Source organism: Haliotis rufescens, unplaced genomic scaffold, assembly GCF_023055435.1.
Source record: "Haliotis rufescens isolate VD_foot unplaced genomic scaffold, xgHalRufe1.0.p SCAF_88, whole genome shotgun sequence".
Lineage (NCBI taxonomy): Eukaryota > Metazoa > Mollusca > Gastropoda > Lepetellida > Haliotidae > Haliotis > Haliotis rufescens.
The window spans coordinates 464,039-483,449 of record NW_025964381.1 but is presented as its reverse complement, the minus strand read 5'-3'; the positions used below and the strand labels follow the sequence as shown (position 1 = coordinate 483,449).

At 44.4% G+C, this 19,411-nt stretch overlaps 2 protein-coding genes across 2 annotated transcripts; both read right to left on the bottom strand.

The window, feature by feature from the left end:
- Positions 1 to 10,873: 10,873 nt before the first annotated feature.
- Positions 10,874 to 11,737, bottom strand: LOC125377291 (extensin-like). Its single transcript, XM_048390236.1, has one exon. The coding sequence runs from the start codon at positions 11,735 to 11,737 to the stop codon at positions 10,874 to 10,876; it is 864 nt and encodes a 287-aa protein (XP_048246193.1).
- Positions 11,738 to 11,852: 115 nt separating this feature from the next.
- LOC125377290 (extensin-like) lies at positions 11,853 to 16,332 on the bottom strand. The gene is made up of 3 exons (XM_048390235.1): positions 16,257 to 16,332; positions 13,500 to 15,139; positions 11,853 to 13,469 (listed from the first exon to the last, which is right to left on the bottom strand). Exons 1-3 carry the CDS (start codon positions 16,330 to 16,332, stop codon positions 11,853 to 11,855), a joined length of 3,333 nt encoding a protein of 1,110 aa, XP_048246192.1.
- Between the last annotated feature and the right edge of the window lie 3,079 nt (positions 16,333 to 19,411).

Sequence of the window (19,411 nt, the reverse complement as noted above, 5' to 3'; positions counted from 1 at the left end):
TATGGAACTTGTTGTTTACCTGCATGACGCCGACTTTCAGGGGAGGAAATGGTCAGCTCGGCGTCATGTTGTATAAATAATACAATCATTACTGAGTGCGGCACCCATGTGGAACTGCGCCGTGGATAAACAATTTTTTATAGGCCATAGTCACATTTTTTAATTCTCTAAGTGTATTGCTGCATCGTCCTCTTCCAACATTTGGGGCGGTCGGGTAGCCTAGTGGTTAAAGCGTTCGCTCGTCACGCCGAAGACCCGGGTTCGATTCCCGACATGGGTACAATGTGTGAAGCCAATTTCTGGTGTCCCCCGCCGTGATATTGCTGGAATATTGCTAAAAGCGGCGTAAAACCATACTCACTCACTCACTCTTCCAACATTTAATTTGTGGACAGATTCTATATTTTGTAATTACATTACGTACATATTTGTTATGAATAATTCAAAATGAAAATGTTCCATTATATTTTTATACAGAAATAGTTTACCATTATTTTGTAACTATAAATGTCATCTTTGAATGTAGTTTTCTATATGCCTTTGTTTGAATAATATAATATACATAATGCTGTATCAATGCTATCAGGCTGATCCCACAAGTAGACAAATCAATATTTGTACAAACTATTTTTAACCTTATTTGTCCAAGTTACATTATTTACATTTGAATTCCGTACTTACAACTAAAAAATAGTTTGTAAAATACAATTAATTCTTCTTAAAACTTTAAACCAGTATTCTATGGCTCGAACATGACTCGAGCATATATGTAATGGATATCTACCAAGTTCCCCGTACATAGCTTCTACTTTGACAAAATATTCTGTTGTGGAAAATATTTGAAAAATAAACCAGAACTCTTTGTAGACTGTATTTATACTGCGTGAGTCGCCCTTGCGTGATGCACGAGGAATGCGTTCTCTGCCGCTGATGCACGTGCGCCAAGCTCCGTCGCGAGCTGACATTAACAATGCATGGTACGCGGCTCCTCATAATTCCGTTGGGTCCTAAACTAGTATCTAGCAATGGCATGCACATTGTTAATACATGCTGACGGGAATAATAGGAAATATAGAGCCCCGAACAAGGATATATAGTTATTACCTGATTTGTTTTTTCTCGCCAAAGGTTTATCCAATTGCTATAGATATGAATATTGCTGTAGGTATTATAACCTGCTCTAACACAAAATATATATACATATATTATTTTGAGCTTTTTAGCATTATGTAAAATTATGAAAATGGTTAATTTAATACCAGACCTACATGTGCCGCCGTAGCTGAGGTTGACAAGTACACGTTCTTCAATCAAACGGTGCGGGTTTGACAGATGTTTTCGAGAAAAAAAATGAAATTATTCACTTGTCAATAAATGTAAAAAATAATTCCGTCCATTGCAAGTGGAAATTAATTCAAATTTCAGTTCAAGATTATGCATAGTTGACAAACAACAACAATAGAATAACGCTACAAATGTGTTTTAAGACGAACATACACTTCAACCCTTTACCTGCAAATGGTTTTTTCCCCCGTCAGAATAAAAGAACCATTATATCTAATAATTACACTGGTGTACAATTTCCAAATTATTCTCACCATAATACCAAAACATAATTTTATATTTATTTACATTTAAACCCAAATGAGAACAATATAGAGCCAATGAGTATAACTAATTTGTATAGCTCCGACAATAATGCCTTATCATCTGCAAAAATATAAAATAAAAACTTATAAATTCTAAGAGCTGTCCACATTTTCCCAAAGAGCTATTTCTAAACCTTCCATTAATACTCTCCAAATACAGGAGGGAATCATGAGTGAGTGAGTTGGATTTAGCGCCGCTTTTAACAGTATTCCAGTTATATCAAGGCGTGTTAGCTAAATGTGGGAGGAAATCCCGAAGTGATACAGGTCTCAGACGTTTACCACTTCGGTGAAACCCAAGAGCACGGGTATGGTGCTGACAAACCTAGAAACATAATCGGGGTGAACCGGGATTCACTTGTGCTAAGTCAACGGATCTCAGCTTACTGACCAAGTGCCGTTGTAGAAAGCGATCTTAGCCCTAAGGTGATCGTAACTCCTTAACATAGACTTACGACAGTCGTAGCTCTAAAGTTGTTTGTACAACGTACGGCACTCGGACGATTAGAAATCGTCTTCATGCAGCTAATCTGCATGCTTGGTGACTACGTGTTGTACTACCGTTGACGAATCGACACATTCCACACCAAGTTCATCGTTAACAATTCCTTTTTGGTGTATATATTTTGGGTAGGAATTTGAATTGGAATTCTAATAGGTCTGTATCTATTGTCGATTTTCTATATTGTAAAAATACACATTTCCAATTAATTTGATTGTGAAATCTTTGTTGCCACATCTCACAAATTTCGGGAAAGTTAGATGATGAAAGTTATCATAAAATATCCTAGAACCTTTGCTTGTCTTCAGTAAATCAAGCCATGGAGAAGGCATGTTTAGTTGCATTGTGTTTAGATTTCTTTGCATCAAGCATGAGATCTTTCCATGGCTTAGGGATGTTTAAGAGCAAACGGTTATAGCCTAATAAGGTACCTTTTATACCATACATTATTTTCAGCTCAGGGGATGGAATAAAGCCGTTCGAGTCACATAAATCCTTTACATGGAAAATACCCCTTGTATACCAATTTCTAAGAATCAAATCCGGAAATTTACACTTATGATTGTACCACAATGGTTGCATTAAAATTTCATTAACATATATATGGTTTTCATGTATTTGGTGCGTTTTTATATATTTGTTCCAAGCGTCTAATGTGTCTTTCAAAAATGGGTTTGTGATATCGAAGTGTTTTTGAATATTAGCGCCAAAACGGAAAATGTCTTGTGAGGGAAAGCCTGAATGAGGCCAGCTTTTTGGTTTGGAAATATATCGTTTGATACACGATACCTTAAGTGACTAAATAAACATTGTAATATCAACCATCCTAAGGCCACCATCTTCATATTTTCGAACTAGGTATACCCTTCTTTTTTTTATCGGGGGCACTGGTGGCCCAGTCGTCTAAGGCGCCGCGATTCGCTGTGCAGAGTTGCGTCCCTTGGGCACGCCAGAAACCTATGATTGTGGGTTCGAATCCCGGTTCGCCCCGATTATGTTTCTAGGTTTGTCAGCACCATACCCGTGCTCTTGGGTTTCACCGAAGTGGTAAACGTCTGAGACCTGCGTCACTTCGGGCTTTCCTCCCACATTAAGCTGACACGCCTTGATATAACTGGAATAGTGTTAAAAGCGGCGTTAAACCCAACTCACTCACTCACTCACTTTTTTTTTATCGTTCTTTCCATTCCATATGAAGTTGAAAAAAATGTTGTTTAATTCTTTTATAAGTTTAAACATGTTTAAAGTTTACATTTGCGACAACAGCAGTCTCCGTAGCACAGGGGAACTTGTGACCAACTCGCAGGTACGGAAAGGGGCGAGTGTTGCCGAATGAGCACAGGTGGAAGTACTACACACCAAGAGGTTGCAGGTTCGTATCCCGCTGAGGTTTTACACGTGTTGTGTCCATGTTGTGATGTTGTGTTGTTGTGTCCATGTTGTGATGTTGTGTTGTTGTGTCCATGTTGTGTTGTTGTGTACCTCACGTCATCTCCATCATCCAGGAAACGGATGATGAAAGTATATCTGACAACTACTATATACCTTTTTCAGTTACCCCTTCTATATCGCCATTAAACGCTAAAAAGACCCATAGAATGCGCCCCTTATTTAAACTACCTGCCATGAATTTCACGTTTAGCTCCTTAACATGTTTAAGGATATTTTGTGATACACAACTCACGTTGACGGCGGCCTGTGCATACTCGACTCAGAACCAGACAATCCAGTGATGGATATTGTGAGCACGCATACGATGACGCGTTATCAACAAGTCAGCTGACCACCTGGTCCGTGGTTGTTACTGTTGGTAGACTTACATCTACGTGCACGCATACACTGATCAAACTCACAAGCCCGGATGTGACAACGACTACATCACACAGAGTTGACGCAGCGGTCAGGATGCCGACATGCCGCACCCGCACATTGGTGACTGCGCACACATTTTCTTCCGCACACATTTCCGACCTCATTCCAGAGCAGAACACTGAGCCTGACTTACAGCAGTCATTCTGCAGACTGGACTGATTGGCATTTACGGTAGTTGTTATAATGATAATGATAATAATACTATATGTGAGTGAGTGGGTTGGGTTTAACGCCGCTTTCAACAGTATTCCAGTTATATCACGGCGTGTCAGCTTAATGTGGGAGGAAAGCCCCAAGTGATGCAGGTCTTAGACCTTTACCACTTCCCTCGAGGACGGGTATGGTGCTGACAAACCTAGAAACATAATCGGGGCGAATTGGGATTCGAACCCACAATCATAGGTTTCTGGAGTGCCCGAGGGACGCAACTCTGCACAGCGAATCGCGGCGCCCTAGACGACTGGGCCAGAATTTCAACTTAGCAAAAACATCAAAATTGTCTTTTGTAAAATACCTTTTTCATTGACTTAGTACACAAAGTGTGAATAACAATGTTAAGCAAAATGACACCTTAATAATCAATGATGTCCTAATTATGATAATTAATTAACACTGAATAGGAAAAATATGTCTATCCTGTTACCATATTAACAATTATATTTTCTGTAACAATATTTTTCAAAGTTCAACACAAATCATGTCAGTTCTTGTTTTTAAATGTATTCTTTAATATTTCAATGAGTACAATTAAAAAGAGATTGGATACATTATTTTATGGACAGATTTGTCCAGCATTTGAGTCAAATGAAAACATTCGAATTCATTCAAATCCAATATGACAAACATACCCTGATTATTGCATCATTTATTTGACACATATACTTCATTAGATGATATATGTTTGAATTCAAATATGTTCTTCTGAAAAATAAAAATAAATAATCAGTATATTTCTATTTTAAGTGCTGGTAACAGGACAGACAACGTAGTAACAGGATGGACAATTGAAAGTAACAGGACGGACAATCGGCTTTGATTGCAGATAACTATAACGTTCAGGAGTTCAAGATTTTGAAATATCTGACAAATACAAAAAAAGTATGTGCAATTGATTACACCTGAACATATAAGGTGTAATTAACTGAATATTCTTGTATGTAATCTGAACTATAGAAACCGGTCGGTAACGGGACGGACAATTGAAAGTAACAGGACGGACAAACTTATGTTTGCAGTCAACTATCCTGTTCAGAAGTTCAAAGTTTTGAACTCTGACAAATAAGAAAATGTTTTGCTTAATTAACAGTATCTGATCATATGGATGTTATAAACTGAATGTTCTTCTATGTAATCTGAATGTAGGATACTGGTAGGTAACAGCACAGACGGAAGTAACGCCAAAGACAACAACTTTTGCATTTTGGGTTAATCCCTAGAATTACAAAGAATTTAAATTGATTTAAACTTACACTAAATAGTCATATGACAGTTTTTGTCATGAAGCAACAACATAATAACCAACTTTATCCATGTCAAAAATCAACATAATCTGGAGAAAAAAACTTGTCAGAATATTTCCTGTTGAAGCTGTATTCTTTTGCAATTCTATTCGCAAATACTGAAATAAACGGTCTGAATGGGTGAATTATAATTTCCTTAAAAGTACAATTCACTTGTATCTATGATTATTTGATTAGTGCCAGAATTAAATGATGCCTTTCATTCACCCAGAAACCACAGGTTGTTTATTGTTTCTTGTTTTATCTTATCTGTAATAGCTTCCCAGTAAAAAAATTCAACACTGAAGTGAGAAGCAGTGCGTTCAATCTTCTTTCGTTCAGGAATGGTGGTAATAATGTCCTCGTGCTTGTACCAGCAATTGTCCAGCAGGAGTCTTGGCCAGAAGAATCATTTTTTATCCCATTGTTTTGCTAGGCTTGTGCATGCATTGCACATATGTATCATAGGTAGAAACATCTATGTATCCAGGATATGGAAAACCATCATATAACACAACCACACATTTTCCAAGACACTCTTCTGTATCATCTGGAACGGATAGTAAAATGTCACTCTCACTTTTCTCGACCCCACCCTTCTCCACCACACCACCTGTCCTCTCCACACTTTTCTCAGCCTCACCCTTCTGTTGTTTTTTCATCAGATAACTACCTTTAACAAAGTAGTCTATTTTTTATGTATATATGTTTTCTTCTAAACTGTGATAAATTTGAAAACATATCTCTTAATATTTCATAAAATTAGAATAGTTAGTGATTGGATAAGAAAAGTTAGAGAAAGATGACCAAATGTCTGTGCTGTTACTTTCAAATCTTAACCAACTTTTTTTTATTTAGCTTGGAAGATTTGTACAACCATAGCCTCTTGAATGCCTGTGTTATTTCAAAGGAATTATTTGTGTTAATATGGTAATTATATTATTGATTGGTTATACTAGGACAGACAGTTTAAGGTGATGATGTGCCTGTGCTGTTACCACGGAATGTCTGTGCTGTTACTTTTTCATCTTCAACAAAGTAGGCTATTTTTTATGTATATGTTTTCTTCTAAACTGTGATAAATTTGGAAACATATGTCTCAATTTGAATATTGAGTGATTGGACAAGAATAGTTAGATAAAGCTGACCAAATGTCTGTGCTGTTACCAATATTTGTCTCTGCTGTTACTTTTAAGTCTTGAGCAACTTTTTTTTATTCAGCTTGGAAGATTTGTACAACTATAGCCTCTTGAATGTCTGTGTTATTTCAAAAGGAATTATTTGAGTTATTATGGTAATTATATTATTGATTGGTTAAACAAGGAAAGACAGTTTAAGATGATGATAAGTCTGTGCTGTTACCACCAGTGTCTGTCCTGTTACATGTTTGAAGGTAACAGCACAGACAGTAACAGCATAGACAAATTGACATTAATTACAGGTTTTTTTAATGAGACCTCCCTTGAAATGTTGAGACCACATGACATTGTGAACAGTTCATATTTTCTAATATTCTGAAAAAATGGTTTTAGAAAAAAATATTTGTTTTGGCAAAAATAAGCAGTAACAGCACAGACATAAGAAAAGGGTATTCATGATAGGAATAAACTTCCCTGTCAAGCAGAATTATCCAAGGTCTTCTCTCACTTGAAGGACACTGCTGCCATGATAGCACAGGAAGTAGGCTGTATTTCTGTTATTTTGAATTATGAGAATCTTGAAGGATTATTTATTTTTCTGTTTTGATACATCCTGGTTACAGGACAGACACTTTTTTATGTACAAGTGTTTCTTACCAAAAACCAATATAAATAAAAGTGTGTATCTTTAAAAGGTAATTTTATTCCATGAGTTAGAAAGGTAATGTACAATATATAAACATTTTTTACATAATATTTTTAAGTTTTAGCAATATTAAACAATGTTGATGTGCAAACTTAGGGTTACGGGCACACCCTTCAGCTCAATTTAACCGCAATTAAGCAGATTTAATTAAAATAAAATACATAATAAGAATTACTGAAACTTAACTTTCAGACACCATGGTATGTTCTACGAAAAACACTAGTGCTTAAACATATCTAAAATAAATATTTTAATTATTATTCAACTCGGACTAAAAATCTCACTTTTTTTTAGAATGACCCATATATATATCGTATATATATACCGTATTCGACGTAATAAGCGCCCATGGCGCTCTCAAAATTAGAAACAGGGGGCGCTTATTAGAATATTATTTTGATGGAAAAAACATATGTAGAAAGATAAATTTCGACATATATAAATACGACAGATATATTTTTCCAGAATTTTATTGACCATAATTAAGGGTGCATATAACACACGCGTGCGTGAATCCAGGTTTGCCCCGATTATGTTTCTAGGTTTGTCAGCACCATACCCGTGCTCGTTGGTTTTCACCAAAGTGGTAAATGTCTAAGACCTGATATAACTGGAATACTGTTAAAAGCGGTGTTAAACCCAACTCACTCATAGTAGCATCTGAGGGCTATTATTACGAACCAGTTCACAATACTTCAATTGTGCTACAAATCAGGTATACACATGGCCACGAGTTTGTTTGTCAAAGACAAGTCAAAATCGAGGAGGAATACTGTTGTTAACTACCAAATATTAGCTCTTGTACATCAACCACTTGTCCAAACTGAGCTGAGCCATAGCGCTCTCAAAATTAGAAACAGGGGGCGCTTATTAGAATATTATTTTGATGGAAAAAACAGAGTTGAAAGATAAATTTCGACATATATAAATACGACAGATATATTTTTCCAGAATTTTATTGACCATAATTAAGGGTGCATATAACACACGCGTGCGTATTATACACGAATATATAAGTCTTGTGTACGTATACATTGATCAATCGGAAGGGGTGCTAATTGGGATTGTTCACTTATATATATTATAATATATATTATCAAATATCGCCGTGGGCGCTTATTAGAGCTTATTATTATATATATATATACGATATATATATGGGTCATTCTAAAAAAAAGTAGTCCATACCAGACAGTGTTTGGTTGTGTGTTTGGTTATTTTGTTCTTTAACGCCGCACTCAGCAACATTCGGAATCGGGTCGGGTGGTCAGGCTCGCTGACTTGGTTGATGCATGTCATCGTATCCCAATTGCGTGAATCGATGCTCACGATATTAATCACGGGATTGTTTGGTCCAGACTTGATTTTTTACAGACCACCTTCATGTAGCTGAAATATTGCTGAGTGCGGCGTTAAACAACAAACAAACACCACCACCGTGACGCCGTGTATACTGTCAATGTTAAACAATGGGAGGTATAGGACAATAGTCCCCAAGACGTTCTGCGAAACGAGGGCCTACTTCCTGCGCGGCATTGAACGCCCGGAACACATGCTGGACAAAGAACGAAGTACTGAGAGCTCCTCCGAATGTGCTGCACGTACAAACGACCCTCCCAAAATGACCTTGACCTTCCCCTCGTTGCATCTCGAATTGTCTTTTGCCCTGTGCTCGCCAATGCTTCACTTCAATGATAGAAAACTCACTTTGGGATTTTTTATAAGTTGATAATGCATATAATGCATTGTGTTAGCGATGTGATACATTAAGCCAGAGACCATATACCGGTATATGATCTCGGACTTAATCCGATCAACTTGCTATCACGATCCAATAAATATGCAAATGAGGTCAGTTAGCAGGAACTACTTTTAGTAAGCTCCACACATCGACGTGATAACAACTTGCATTCGTCACCACTCGCCCCTTTCCGTAACCTGCAAGAAGACTCGTCCCCCTATCGATGAATGTTATTTGCGAAAATACGACAAACCAATCAGAATGCGCGTATGATTTCAAGTTCTTTGTCAAAGAATCCCTCAGAAATAATATTTGATTTTACATATGTCTTGCATCTTAAAATATACCCAAGCCACAGTTAAATGTGTTCAAACATACTGTATAAGTCCGCATGTCCAGATCTGCTTTAAATTGTATCTAAAATATTTATAATATACGGGGAAATATGTGTGAACCATTACACAACGAGTTGACAATTGTTTTAGGTATGCCCGTTTGCGCTAGGAAGGAACCCGGTCGCAAAAATGGCCACGAGAGGGGCACGAGTCGCTATTCGGCTTGTCCCGGAATAACACGAGTTGGTCACGAATGGAGAGGGGCACGAGTCGCTATTCGGCTTGTCCCGGAATAACACGAGTTGGTCACGAATGAACAACTTGCTCAAATGCTGCTGCTTCACGTTGTCTTCATGATGCGAGGTTTCCTGATTTACATAAACAAACATGGTTGCAGATCATTTGGCACTATTTTATATATAGGGCGATTCACGCAGGCTTTGTATTCCTACACAGTTTCTAAATTTCCTGTATAGTGAATAGCAATACATATGAAACTTAGTTTATTCTAAGATTGACATTTTATGACAAATAGATTATTACCCTCGCGTGTTTTGTAATATTGTTTGTTTGCTTGTTTGTTTGTTGTTTAACGCCGCACTCAGCAATATTCCAGCTACATGTACATGACGGCGGTCTGTAAATAATCCAGTCTGGACCAGACAATCCAGTGATTGACATCATGGCATGCTTTAACCAAGTCTTCGAGCCAGACCACCCGATCCCGTTAGTCGCCTTTTAGGACAAGTATAGTCGTCTGTTTCCAAATAGTAAATAACATATATTATTCTTTAAACACGCCCGGCTAATAATATCTGATATCTGATTTGCCTTCCCCCTCCCCGCTCATCCCCATCCCCTTCCCCCTCTCCCTTCAACCCTCCCGAGCAAGTCAGCTGTTGACTGCATGTCCCCCTTCCAAGGTCCTGCCACCACTTTCCTGTCCACGTGCTTAGGGGGACACCTGCATCCGCCTCAATTGCTTCAAGTGCCCGGAGTCCAAACGATTGTTTTATTCTGAACGGAGACTCGGGTCATTGTTTCAGTGTTAAAGTTGAATATTGTCATCCGGCCTCGTAGCATCTCTTCAATGGCCCCTCTGACTCAGAGGACAGGAGGACAACTGCCAGGGGGGTGGAAAGCTGGTTGGTGTGAGGGTGGGGTGGGGGGTGGAGGCTGGAAAGCTGGTTCGTGTTGGGGTGGGGTGGTAGTGACGGGTGGGGGCTGGGAAGAGCAGGTTGGTGTTGGGGTGTCGTGGGGTGACGGGTGGGGTAGGGTGGGGGTTGGAGAAGCAGGTTCGGTTTTGGGGTAGCGTGGGGCGAGGGGTGGGGGCTAGAGAAGCAGGTTGGGTTTTGGGGTAGCGTGGGGCGAGGGGTGGGGGTTGGAGAAGCAGGTTGGTTTTTGGGGTAGCGTGGGGCGAGGGGTGGGGGCTAGAGAAGCAGGTTGGGTTTTGGGGTAGCGTGGGGCGAGGGGTTGGGGATAGAGAAGCAGGTTGGGTTTTGGGGTAGCGTGTGGCGAGGGGTGGGGGTAGAGAAGCAGGTTGGGTTTTGGGGTAGCGTGGGGCGTGGGGTGGGGGCTAGAGAAGCAGGTTGGGTTTTGGGGTAGCGTGGGGCGAGGGGTGGGGGTTGGAGAAGCAGGTTGGGTTTTGGGGTAGCGTGGGGCGAGGGGTGGGGGTTTGAGAAGCAGGTTGGTTTTTGGGTTAGCGTGGGGCGAGGGGTGGGGGATAGAGAAGCAGGTTGGGTTTTGGGGTAGCGTGGGGCGAGGGGTGGGGGGTAGAGAAGCAGGTTTGTTTTTGGGTAGCGTGGGGCGAGGGGTGGGGGATAGAGAAGCAGGTTGGGTTTTGGGGTAGCGTGGGGCGAGGGGTGGGGGATAGAGAAGCAGGTTGGGTTTTGGGGAAGCGTGGGGCGAGGGAAGGGTGATAGAGAAGCAGGTTGGGTTTTGGGGTAGCGTGTGGCGAGGGGTGGGGGATAGGGAAGCAGGTTGGGTTTTGGGTGTAGCGTGTGGCGAGGGGTGGGGGATAGAGAAGCAGGTTGGGTTTTGGGGTAGCGTGTGGCGAGGGGTGGGGGATAGAGAAGCAGGTTGGGTTTTGGGGTAGCGTAGGGCGAGGGGTGGGGGCTAGAGAAGCAGGTTGGGTTTTGGGGTAGCGTGGGGCGTGGGGTGGGGGTTTGAGAAGCAGGTTGGTTTTTTGGGTAGCGTAGGGCGAGGGGTGGGGGATAGAGAAGCAGGTTGGGTTTTGGGGTAGCGTGGGGCGAGGGGTGGGGGCTAGAGAAGCAGGTTGGGTTTTGGGGTAGCATGGGGCGAGGGGTGGGGGTTGGAGAAGCAGGTTGGTTTTTGGGGTAGCGTGGGGCGAGGGGTGGGGGTTGGAGAAGCAGGTTCGGTTTTGGGGTAGCGTGGGGCGAGGGGTGGGGGCTAGAGAAGCAGGTTGGGTTTTGGGGTAGCGTGGGGCGAGGGGTGGGGGTTGGAGAAGCAGGTTGGTTTTTGGGGTAGCGTGGGGCGAGGGGTGGGGGCTAGAGAAGCAGGTTGGGTTTTGGGGTAGCGTGGGGCGAGGGGTTGGGGATAGAGAAGCAGGTTGGGTTTTGGGGTAGCGTGTGGCGAGGGGTGGGGGGTAGAGAAGCAGGTTGGGTTTTGGGGTAGCGTGGGGCGTGGGGTGGGGGCTAGAGAAGCAGGTTGGGTTTTGGGGTAGCGTGGGGCGAGGGGTGGGGGTTGGAGAAGCAGGTTGGGTTTTGGGGTAGCGTGGGGCGAGGGGTGGGGGTTTGAGAAGCAGGTTGGTTTTTGGGTTAGCGTGGGGCGAGGGGTGGGGGATAGAGAAGCAGGTTGGGTTTTGGGGTAGCGTGGGGCGAGGGGTGGGGGGTAGAGAAGCAGGTTTGTTTTTGGGTAGCGTGGGGCGAGGGGTGGGGGATAGAGAAGCAGGTTGGGTTTTGGGGTAGCGTGGGGCGAGGGGTGGGGGATAGAGAAGCAGGTTGGGTTTTGGGGAAGCGTGGGGAGAGGGAAGGGTGATAGAGAAGCAGGTTGGGTTTTGGGGTAGCGTGTGGCGAGGGGTGGGGGATAGGGAAGCAGGTTGGGTTTTGGGTGTAGCGTGTGGCGAGGGGTGGGGGATAGAGAAGCAGGTTGGGTTTTGGGGTAGCGTGTGACGAGGGGTGGGGGATAGAGAAGCAGGTTGGGTTTTGGGGTAGCGTAGGGCGAGGGGTGGGGGCTAGAGAAGCAGGTTGGGTTTTGGGGTAGCGTGGGGCGAGGGCTGGGGGTTGGAGAAGCAGGTTGGGTTTTGGGGTAGCGTGGGGCGAGGGGTGGGGGTTTGAGAAGCAGGTTGGTTTTTTGGGTAGCGTAGGGCGAGGGGTGGGGGATAGAGAAGCAGGTTGGGTTTTGGGGTAGCGTGGGGCGAGGGGTTGGGGATAGAGAAGCAGGTTGGGTTTTGGGGTAGCGTGTGGCGAGGGGTTGGGGATAGAGAAGCAGGTTGGGTTTTGGGGTAGCGTGGGGCGAGGGGTGGGGGATAGAGAAGCAGGTTGGGTTTTGGGGTAGCGTGTGGCGAGGGGTTGGGGATAGAGAAGCAGGTTGGGTTTTGGGGTAGCGTGTGGCGAGGGGTGGGGGATAGAGAAGCAGGTTGGGTTTTGGGGTGGCGTGGTTCGAGGGGTGGGGGATAGAGAAGCAGGTTGGGTTTTGGGGTAGCGTGGGGCCAGGGGTAGGGGATAGAGAAGCAGGTTGGGTTTTGGGGTAGCGTGTGGCGAGGGGTGGGGGGTAGAGAAGCAGGTTGGGTTTTGGGGTGGCGTGGGGCGAGGGGTGGGGGAAAGAAAAGCAGGTTGGGTTTTGGGGTAGCGTGGGGCGAGGGGTGAGGGATAGAGAAGCAGGTTGGGTTTTGGGGTAGCGTGTGGCGAGGGGTGGGGGATAGAGAAGCAGGTTGGGTTTTGGGGTAGCGTGGGGCGAGGGGTGGGGGTTGGAGAAGCAGGTTGGTTTTTGGGGTAGCGTGGGGCGAGGGGTGGGGGCTAGAGAAGCAGGTTGGGTTTTGGGGTAGCGTGGGGCGAGGGGTGGGGGCTAGAGAAGCAGGTTGGGTTTTGGGGTAGCGTGTGGCGAGGGGTGGGGGCTGGAGAAGCAGGTTGGGTTTTGGGGTAGCGTGGGGCGTGGGGTGGGGGCTAGAGAAGCAGGTTGGGTTTTGGGGTAGCGTGGGGCGAGGGGTGGGGGTTGGAGAAGCAGGTTGGGTTTTGGGGTAGCGTGGGGCGAGGGGTGGGGGTTTGAGAAGCAGGTTGGTTTTTGGGTTAGCGTGGGGCGAGGGGTGGGGGATAGAGAAGCAGGTTGGGTTTTGGGGTAGCGTGGGGCGAGGGGTGGGGGGTAGAGAAGCAGGTTTGGTTTTGGGTAGCGTGGGGCGAGGGGTGGGGGATAGAGAAGCAGGTTGGGTTTTGGGTGTAGCGTGTGGCGAGGGGTGGGGGATAGAGAAGCAGGTTGGGTTTTGGGGAAGCGTGGGGCGAGGGAAGGGTGATAGAGAAGCAGGTTGGGTTTTGGGGTAGCGTGTGGCGAGGGGTGGGGGATAGGGAAGCAGGTTGGGTTTTGGGTGTAGCGTGTGGCGAGGGTTGGGGGATAGAGAAGCAGGTTGGGTTTTGGGGTAGCGTGTGGCGAGGGGTGGGGGATAGAGAAGCAGGTTGGGTTTTGGGGAAGCGTGGGGCGAGGGAAGGGTGATAGAGAAGCAGGTTGGGTTTTGGGGTAGCGTGTGGCGAGGGGTGGGGGATAGGGAAGCAGGTTGGGTTTTGGGTGTAGCGTGTGGCGAGGGTTGGGGGATAGAGAAGCAGGTTGGGTTTTGGGGTAGCGTGGGGCGAGGGGTTGGGGATAGAGAAGCAGGTTGGGTTTTGGGGTAGCGTAGGGCGAGGGGTGGGGGCTAGAGAAGCAGGTTGGGTTTTGGGGTAGCATGGGGCGAGGGCTGGGGGTTGGAGAAGCAGGTTGGGTTTTGGGGTAGCGTGGGGCGAGGGGTGGGGGTTTGAGAAGCAGGTTGGTTTTTTGGGTAGCGTAGGGCGAGGGGTGGGGGTTTGAGAAGCAGGTTGGTTTTTTGGGTAGCGTAGGGCGAGGGGTGGGGGGATAGAGAAGCAGGTTGGGTTTTGGGGTAGCGTGGGGCGAGGGGTTGGGGATAGAGAAGCAGGTTGGGTTTTGGGGTAGCGTGGGGCGAGGGGTGGGGGATAGAGAAGCAGGTTGGGTTTTGGGGTAGCGTGGGGCGAGGGCTGGGGGATAGAGAAGCAGGTTGGGTTTTGGGGTAGCGTGGGGCGAGGGGTGGGGGATAGAGAAGCAGGTTGGGTTTTGGGGTAGCGTGTGGCGAGGGGTTGGAGATAGAGAAGCAGGTTGGGTTTTGGGGTAGCGTGTGGCGAGGGGTGGGGGATAGAGAAGCAGGTTGGGTTTTGGGCTGGCGTGGTTCGAGGGGTGGGGGATAGAGAAGCAGGTTGGGTTTGGGGGTAGCGTGGGGCCAGGGGTGGGGGATAGAGAAGCAGGTTGGGTTTTGGGGGTAGCGTGTGGCGAGGGGTGGGGGGTAGAGAAGCAGGTTTGGTTTTGGGGTGGCGTGGGGCGAGGGGTGGGGGAAAGAAAAGCAGGTTGGGTTTTGGGGTAGCGTGGGGCGAGGGGTGAGGGATAGAGAAGCAGGTTAGGTTTTGGGGTAGCGTGTGGCGAGGGGTGGGGGATAGAGAAGCAGGTTGGGTTTTGGGGTAGCGTGGGGCGAGGGGTGGGGGCTGAAGAAGCAGGTTGGGGTTAGGGGTGGCGTGAGGGTTGGGGGCTGGAGAAGCAGGTTGGGGTTTGGGGTGGCGTGAGGTTTGGGGGCTGGAGAAGCAGGTTGGTGCTGGAGTAGGGTGAGGGTTGGAACTGGAGAAGCAGGTTGTTTTTGTTTTGTTGTTTGGGTTTTTTTTAGGTGTGTGTGTGGGGGGGGGGGGGGGGGTGAGGGGTTGGGCTGGTAGTAGCAGGTTGGGGTTGTTTTGGGTTGTTGTTTTTTTTTTTTGGGGGGGGGTACAAGAACAGACGTTACTCGCTAACGTTTTCTTTGACGTCGGGGCGCCCATGTTATTTCCCCATCTCAACGGAACCACCTCAACTCTTTTATGTTTAGATTTATGCATAAATATACAGTGACAAAAAACAACAAACATGGAGGTTTCAGACGTTTACCACTTCAGTAAAACCCACGAGCACGGGTATGGTGCTGACAAACCTAGAAACATAATTGGGGCGAACCGGGATTCGGACCCAAAATCATAGGTTTCTGGCGTGCCAAAGGGACGCAACACTGCACAGCGAATCGCGGCGCCTTAGACAACTGGGCCACCCGTGCCCCCGACTTGTTTGAGAAGTAGGTTAAGATATATGGATGAACAACTTTTTTATTACAATTAATGTCAAGTATACATTATCTTGAATCAACATTACAATTAATTTGCACTTGGAATTGACGGAACTATTTTTTAAATATTTCGACAAGTGAATGATTTCAGATTTTGTAAGAAAACATGTGTCGCCAGCGGGGTTCGAACCCCCCATCGTTTGATTTGTGGACATGTGCTTGTCGATCTCAGCTACCGCGACATATGAAAGAATGGTGTGAAATAACTATAAAATATATGTATGGTGCTTAACAGCCCTAAAATAATATGCATATGTATATAATGTTGTGTTAGAACAGGTTGCCTATAGCAATGTTCATATTCACAGTAATTAGATCAACCTTCAGGTAAACATATATATATCCTTGCTCTGGGCTCGATAATTCCTATTATCCCCGTCAGCATGTATATTTACAATGTGCAAGGGTTTGATAAAATACTCGTCGAGGGCCCCATGACATGAAGAGCCGTGTACCATGCAATGTAAGTATCAGCTCGCGACGGAGCTTGGTGCACGTGCAACGGCGACAGAGAACGTATTCCTCGTGCATCACGCAAGGGCGACTCACACAGTATAAATACAGTCTACAAAGAGTTCCAGTTTAGTTTTTCAAATATTTTCCACAAGAGAAAATATTTTGTCAAAGTTTAAAAGTAGGGATGGGTTTTAAGTAGGGGATTTTTCTGCTCCATTATTTTTCATTCCCCTCGACATTGGAGGTATGCATGTGTGTATTATAATAACTTCATATTTGATTTTTTTTATTTCATTAAATTCTAACTGATGTATGTACAAATATATCAGATATGAAATATAACTTTGACGTGGTTGTTGGTACGGACAGACTGGTCGAAACGAGACGTCAGATGCTCTGCTTCTCTACGTTGTTGGTCAGGTCTTAGATTTTCGAAACGATCCCAGCCCTAAAATTATCGTAAAGTTATCGTAAGAAAATCGTAGGCTATCGTAGCCTATTTTCTAAACTATCGTAGCCCTAAGATATCTTAAGTTTGTCGTAAATCTAAGATAGCCCTTTTCCTGTCGTAAGTTTATTTTATCTTCATCCAAGATGGCGGCATACTTTGCTCTGGACATTTTTCATGATGAAGATGACAATGATTTGATGACAAGACCGAGAATATTCCGAGACAGAACTCGTCCCCTCGAGACGCTTGACGACTTCGATCTATTCTTCCGCTACAGATAGGTGTCGTAGCTCTGAGCGATCTGCGACAGGTTTACGATTGTTTCGAAAATTTATCTTATCTTAGTCTTAAGATATCTTATCTTTGAACGTAAGTAGTTAAGATTTATCTTAGCTAAGCTCGTTTCGAAAATCTAAGCACAGGGCGTTAACTGGATATGAACGTCCACTTTTCAGCCTTGCCGACCTCGGCTGGAATTCTGGAGTTATATTTTGGCTGGACTTACGAGTCTATGCATAGTTCAATCAAAATCGATCAACGATCTGAGTGGTCAATAGGAGGGACATAGAAGGGACATAACTTGTAATAGCCACTATAAATTCCAGCCTAGTTAGGCAAGGGTGGAAACTGGACGTTTATATTCAGTTAACGCTCTTTCCTTGGGAAGATAACTTTTCTCCAGCCTGGGTCAGATGAAACAGACAACCCCGAAGTCGGACATATGACACTACGAGGCAAAGAAGTTTCAAATCCAGTACAATAGTCTGGACACGAAGGGCGCCTAAGGTACTACATCCACCACCGTCTTGGTGCGTCCTTTTGTCAACTTTCATCCGGCTAGACATTGGAATACAGAAGAGCGGAACCATTTTCATAATCTGCCCCGAACGAACAAAGCCTTGGACTGACAGAAGCTAATAAAATGAACGTTTAACTACTGTGAGTGAGTGAGTATGGTTTTACGCCGCTTTTAGCAATATTCCAGCAATATCACGGCGGGGGACACCAGAAATGGGCTTCACACATTGTACCCATGTCGGGAATCGAACCCGGGTCTTTGGCGTGACGAGCAAACGCTTTAACCACTAGGCTACCCTACCGCCCCTTAACTACTGTGAACGTGTCATCGCGGTTCCACTGTTTGGTCCGGCAAGCAACTTCTTTTATTCTTTGTCAGGACGTTTCAGAGCTACTTCTTGCTCCTTCATCAGATGAATTCTTCTATGCTTATAACAGCACACAGTGTAGACACAGTTTGTGGATAATGCCTATCAAACAATTCAACAGCACACAATGCTACGGAAGCCTTTTAGGGCCATTTGATTTTTAATTTTTTCGATACTATCTTGAATTTTCAAGATAGTAAGTTGAAATTTCAAGATAGAGAAGTTGAAATTTCAAGATAGAGAAGTTGATATTTCAAGATTATTCACTTCAAACGTATTTTTACATCTTAGGATGTACAAAACTTAGTATTTTGAAATTTCAACTTAGTATCTTGAAATTTCAACTTAGTATCTTGAAATTTCAACTTAATATCTTGAAATTTCAAGATAGTATTTTGAAATTTCAACTTCTCAATCTTAGTATCTTGAAATTTCAACTTAATATCTTGAAATTTCCAGATAGTATCTTGAAATTTCAACTTAGTAAAAAAGAAAAAAACAAATGGCCCTAAAAGGCTTCCGTACAATGCTTATATCATTTCAATAATAATCCCGGCTGGCTTCTATACTTTATTATCGAATTCTTTCATCTCAAGTTTCTTCGTGTATCCAAAACATCAAGTGAAATTTATGTATACAAAATGTGAATGACTTTCCTCTCCAGAAATGGCCGTTTTCTTTGACCTTTGTGGCCGTTTTCTCTGACCTTCATGGCCGTTTTCTTTTACCTTTGTGGCTGTATCCCGTACAATCGACTCTGATTGTACTTTTCGCAGAAGGTGTGTCTCATCACGAAATATTGACCCAGATCATCTACTACCCAGTGACCCAGTGACCCAGTGACCCAGTGACAAGCCCTGCTCAACCGGGTCTGTGTCAGTGCCGCGCTGAATCAAGTTCACCGGAAACACCTTACATCTCTTCCTCTGTCAGACATAGACGCATCTCAGTTACCCACTGAAACCAGGCGCCTGTATATCACTGTATTTCCTTGCCTGTAGTTTTTAACATCCGTCCACTTTACGCAGTTTTTTTCATATTTCTGATTTTTTTTCCACAAATGATCTATTTCTGCGTCCCGTAGCGTGCAAGAAACCTATGATTGTGGGTTCGAATCCCAGATTCTCTCTGATTGCTTCATCTTTCTTCAGCACCATGTCTGTTCTCCTGGGTCTCATCGGAGACCTGCATCACTTCAGGGTGTCCTTCTATCATGATTCGCTGTGCAGAGTTGCGTCCCTTGGGCACGCCAGGAACCTATGATTGTGGGTTGGAATCCGGTTCGCCCCGAATCTAGGTTTGTCAGCACCATGCCCGTGCTCGTGGGTTTCACCGAATTGGTAAACGTCTGAGACCTGCAACACTTCGGGCTTTCCTCCCACATTAAGCTGACACGCCGTGATATGACTGGAATACTGTTAAAAGCGGCGTTGAACCCAACTCACTCACTCACTCACAACACATCATGATTAAACTGACAGCTCACCTGCAGTTATCCACCACCACCACCACACACACACACACACGTACGTTCACC

What these genes read in the sequence shown, in the direction of transcription:
- LOC125377291 (XM_048390236.1), bottom strand. Translation starts at nt 11,737, where the DNA reads ATGCTACCCCAAAACCCAACCTGCTTCTCTAGCCCCCACCCCTCGCCC.
- LOC125377290 (XM_048390235.1), bottom strand. Translation starts at nt 16,332, where the DNA reads ATGCACGAGGAATACGTTCTCTGTCGCCGTTGCACGTGCACCAAGCTC. An exon ending in GCTGATACTTACATTGCATG is followed by an intron (nt 15,140 to 16,256) that starts GTACACGGCTCT and finishes CTGCTTCTTCAG; the next exon opens with CCCCCACCCCTCGCCCCACG. An exon ending in GCCCCCACCCCTCGCCACAC is followed by an intron (nt 13,470 to 13,499) that starts GCTACCCCAAAA and finishes CTGCTTCTCTAG; the next exon opens with CCCCCACCCCTCGCCCCACG.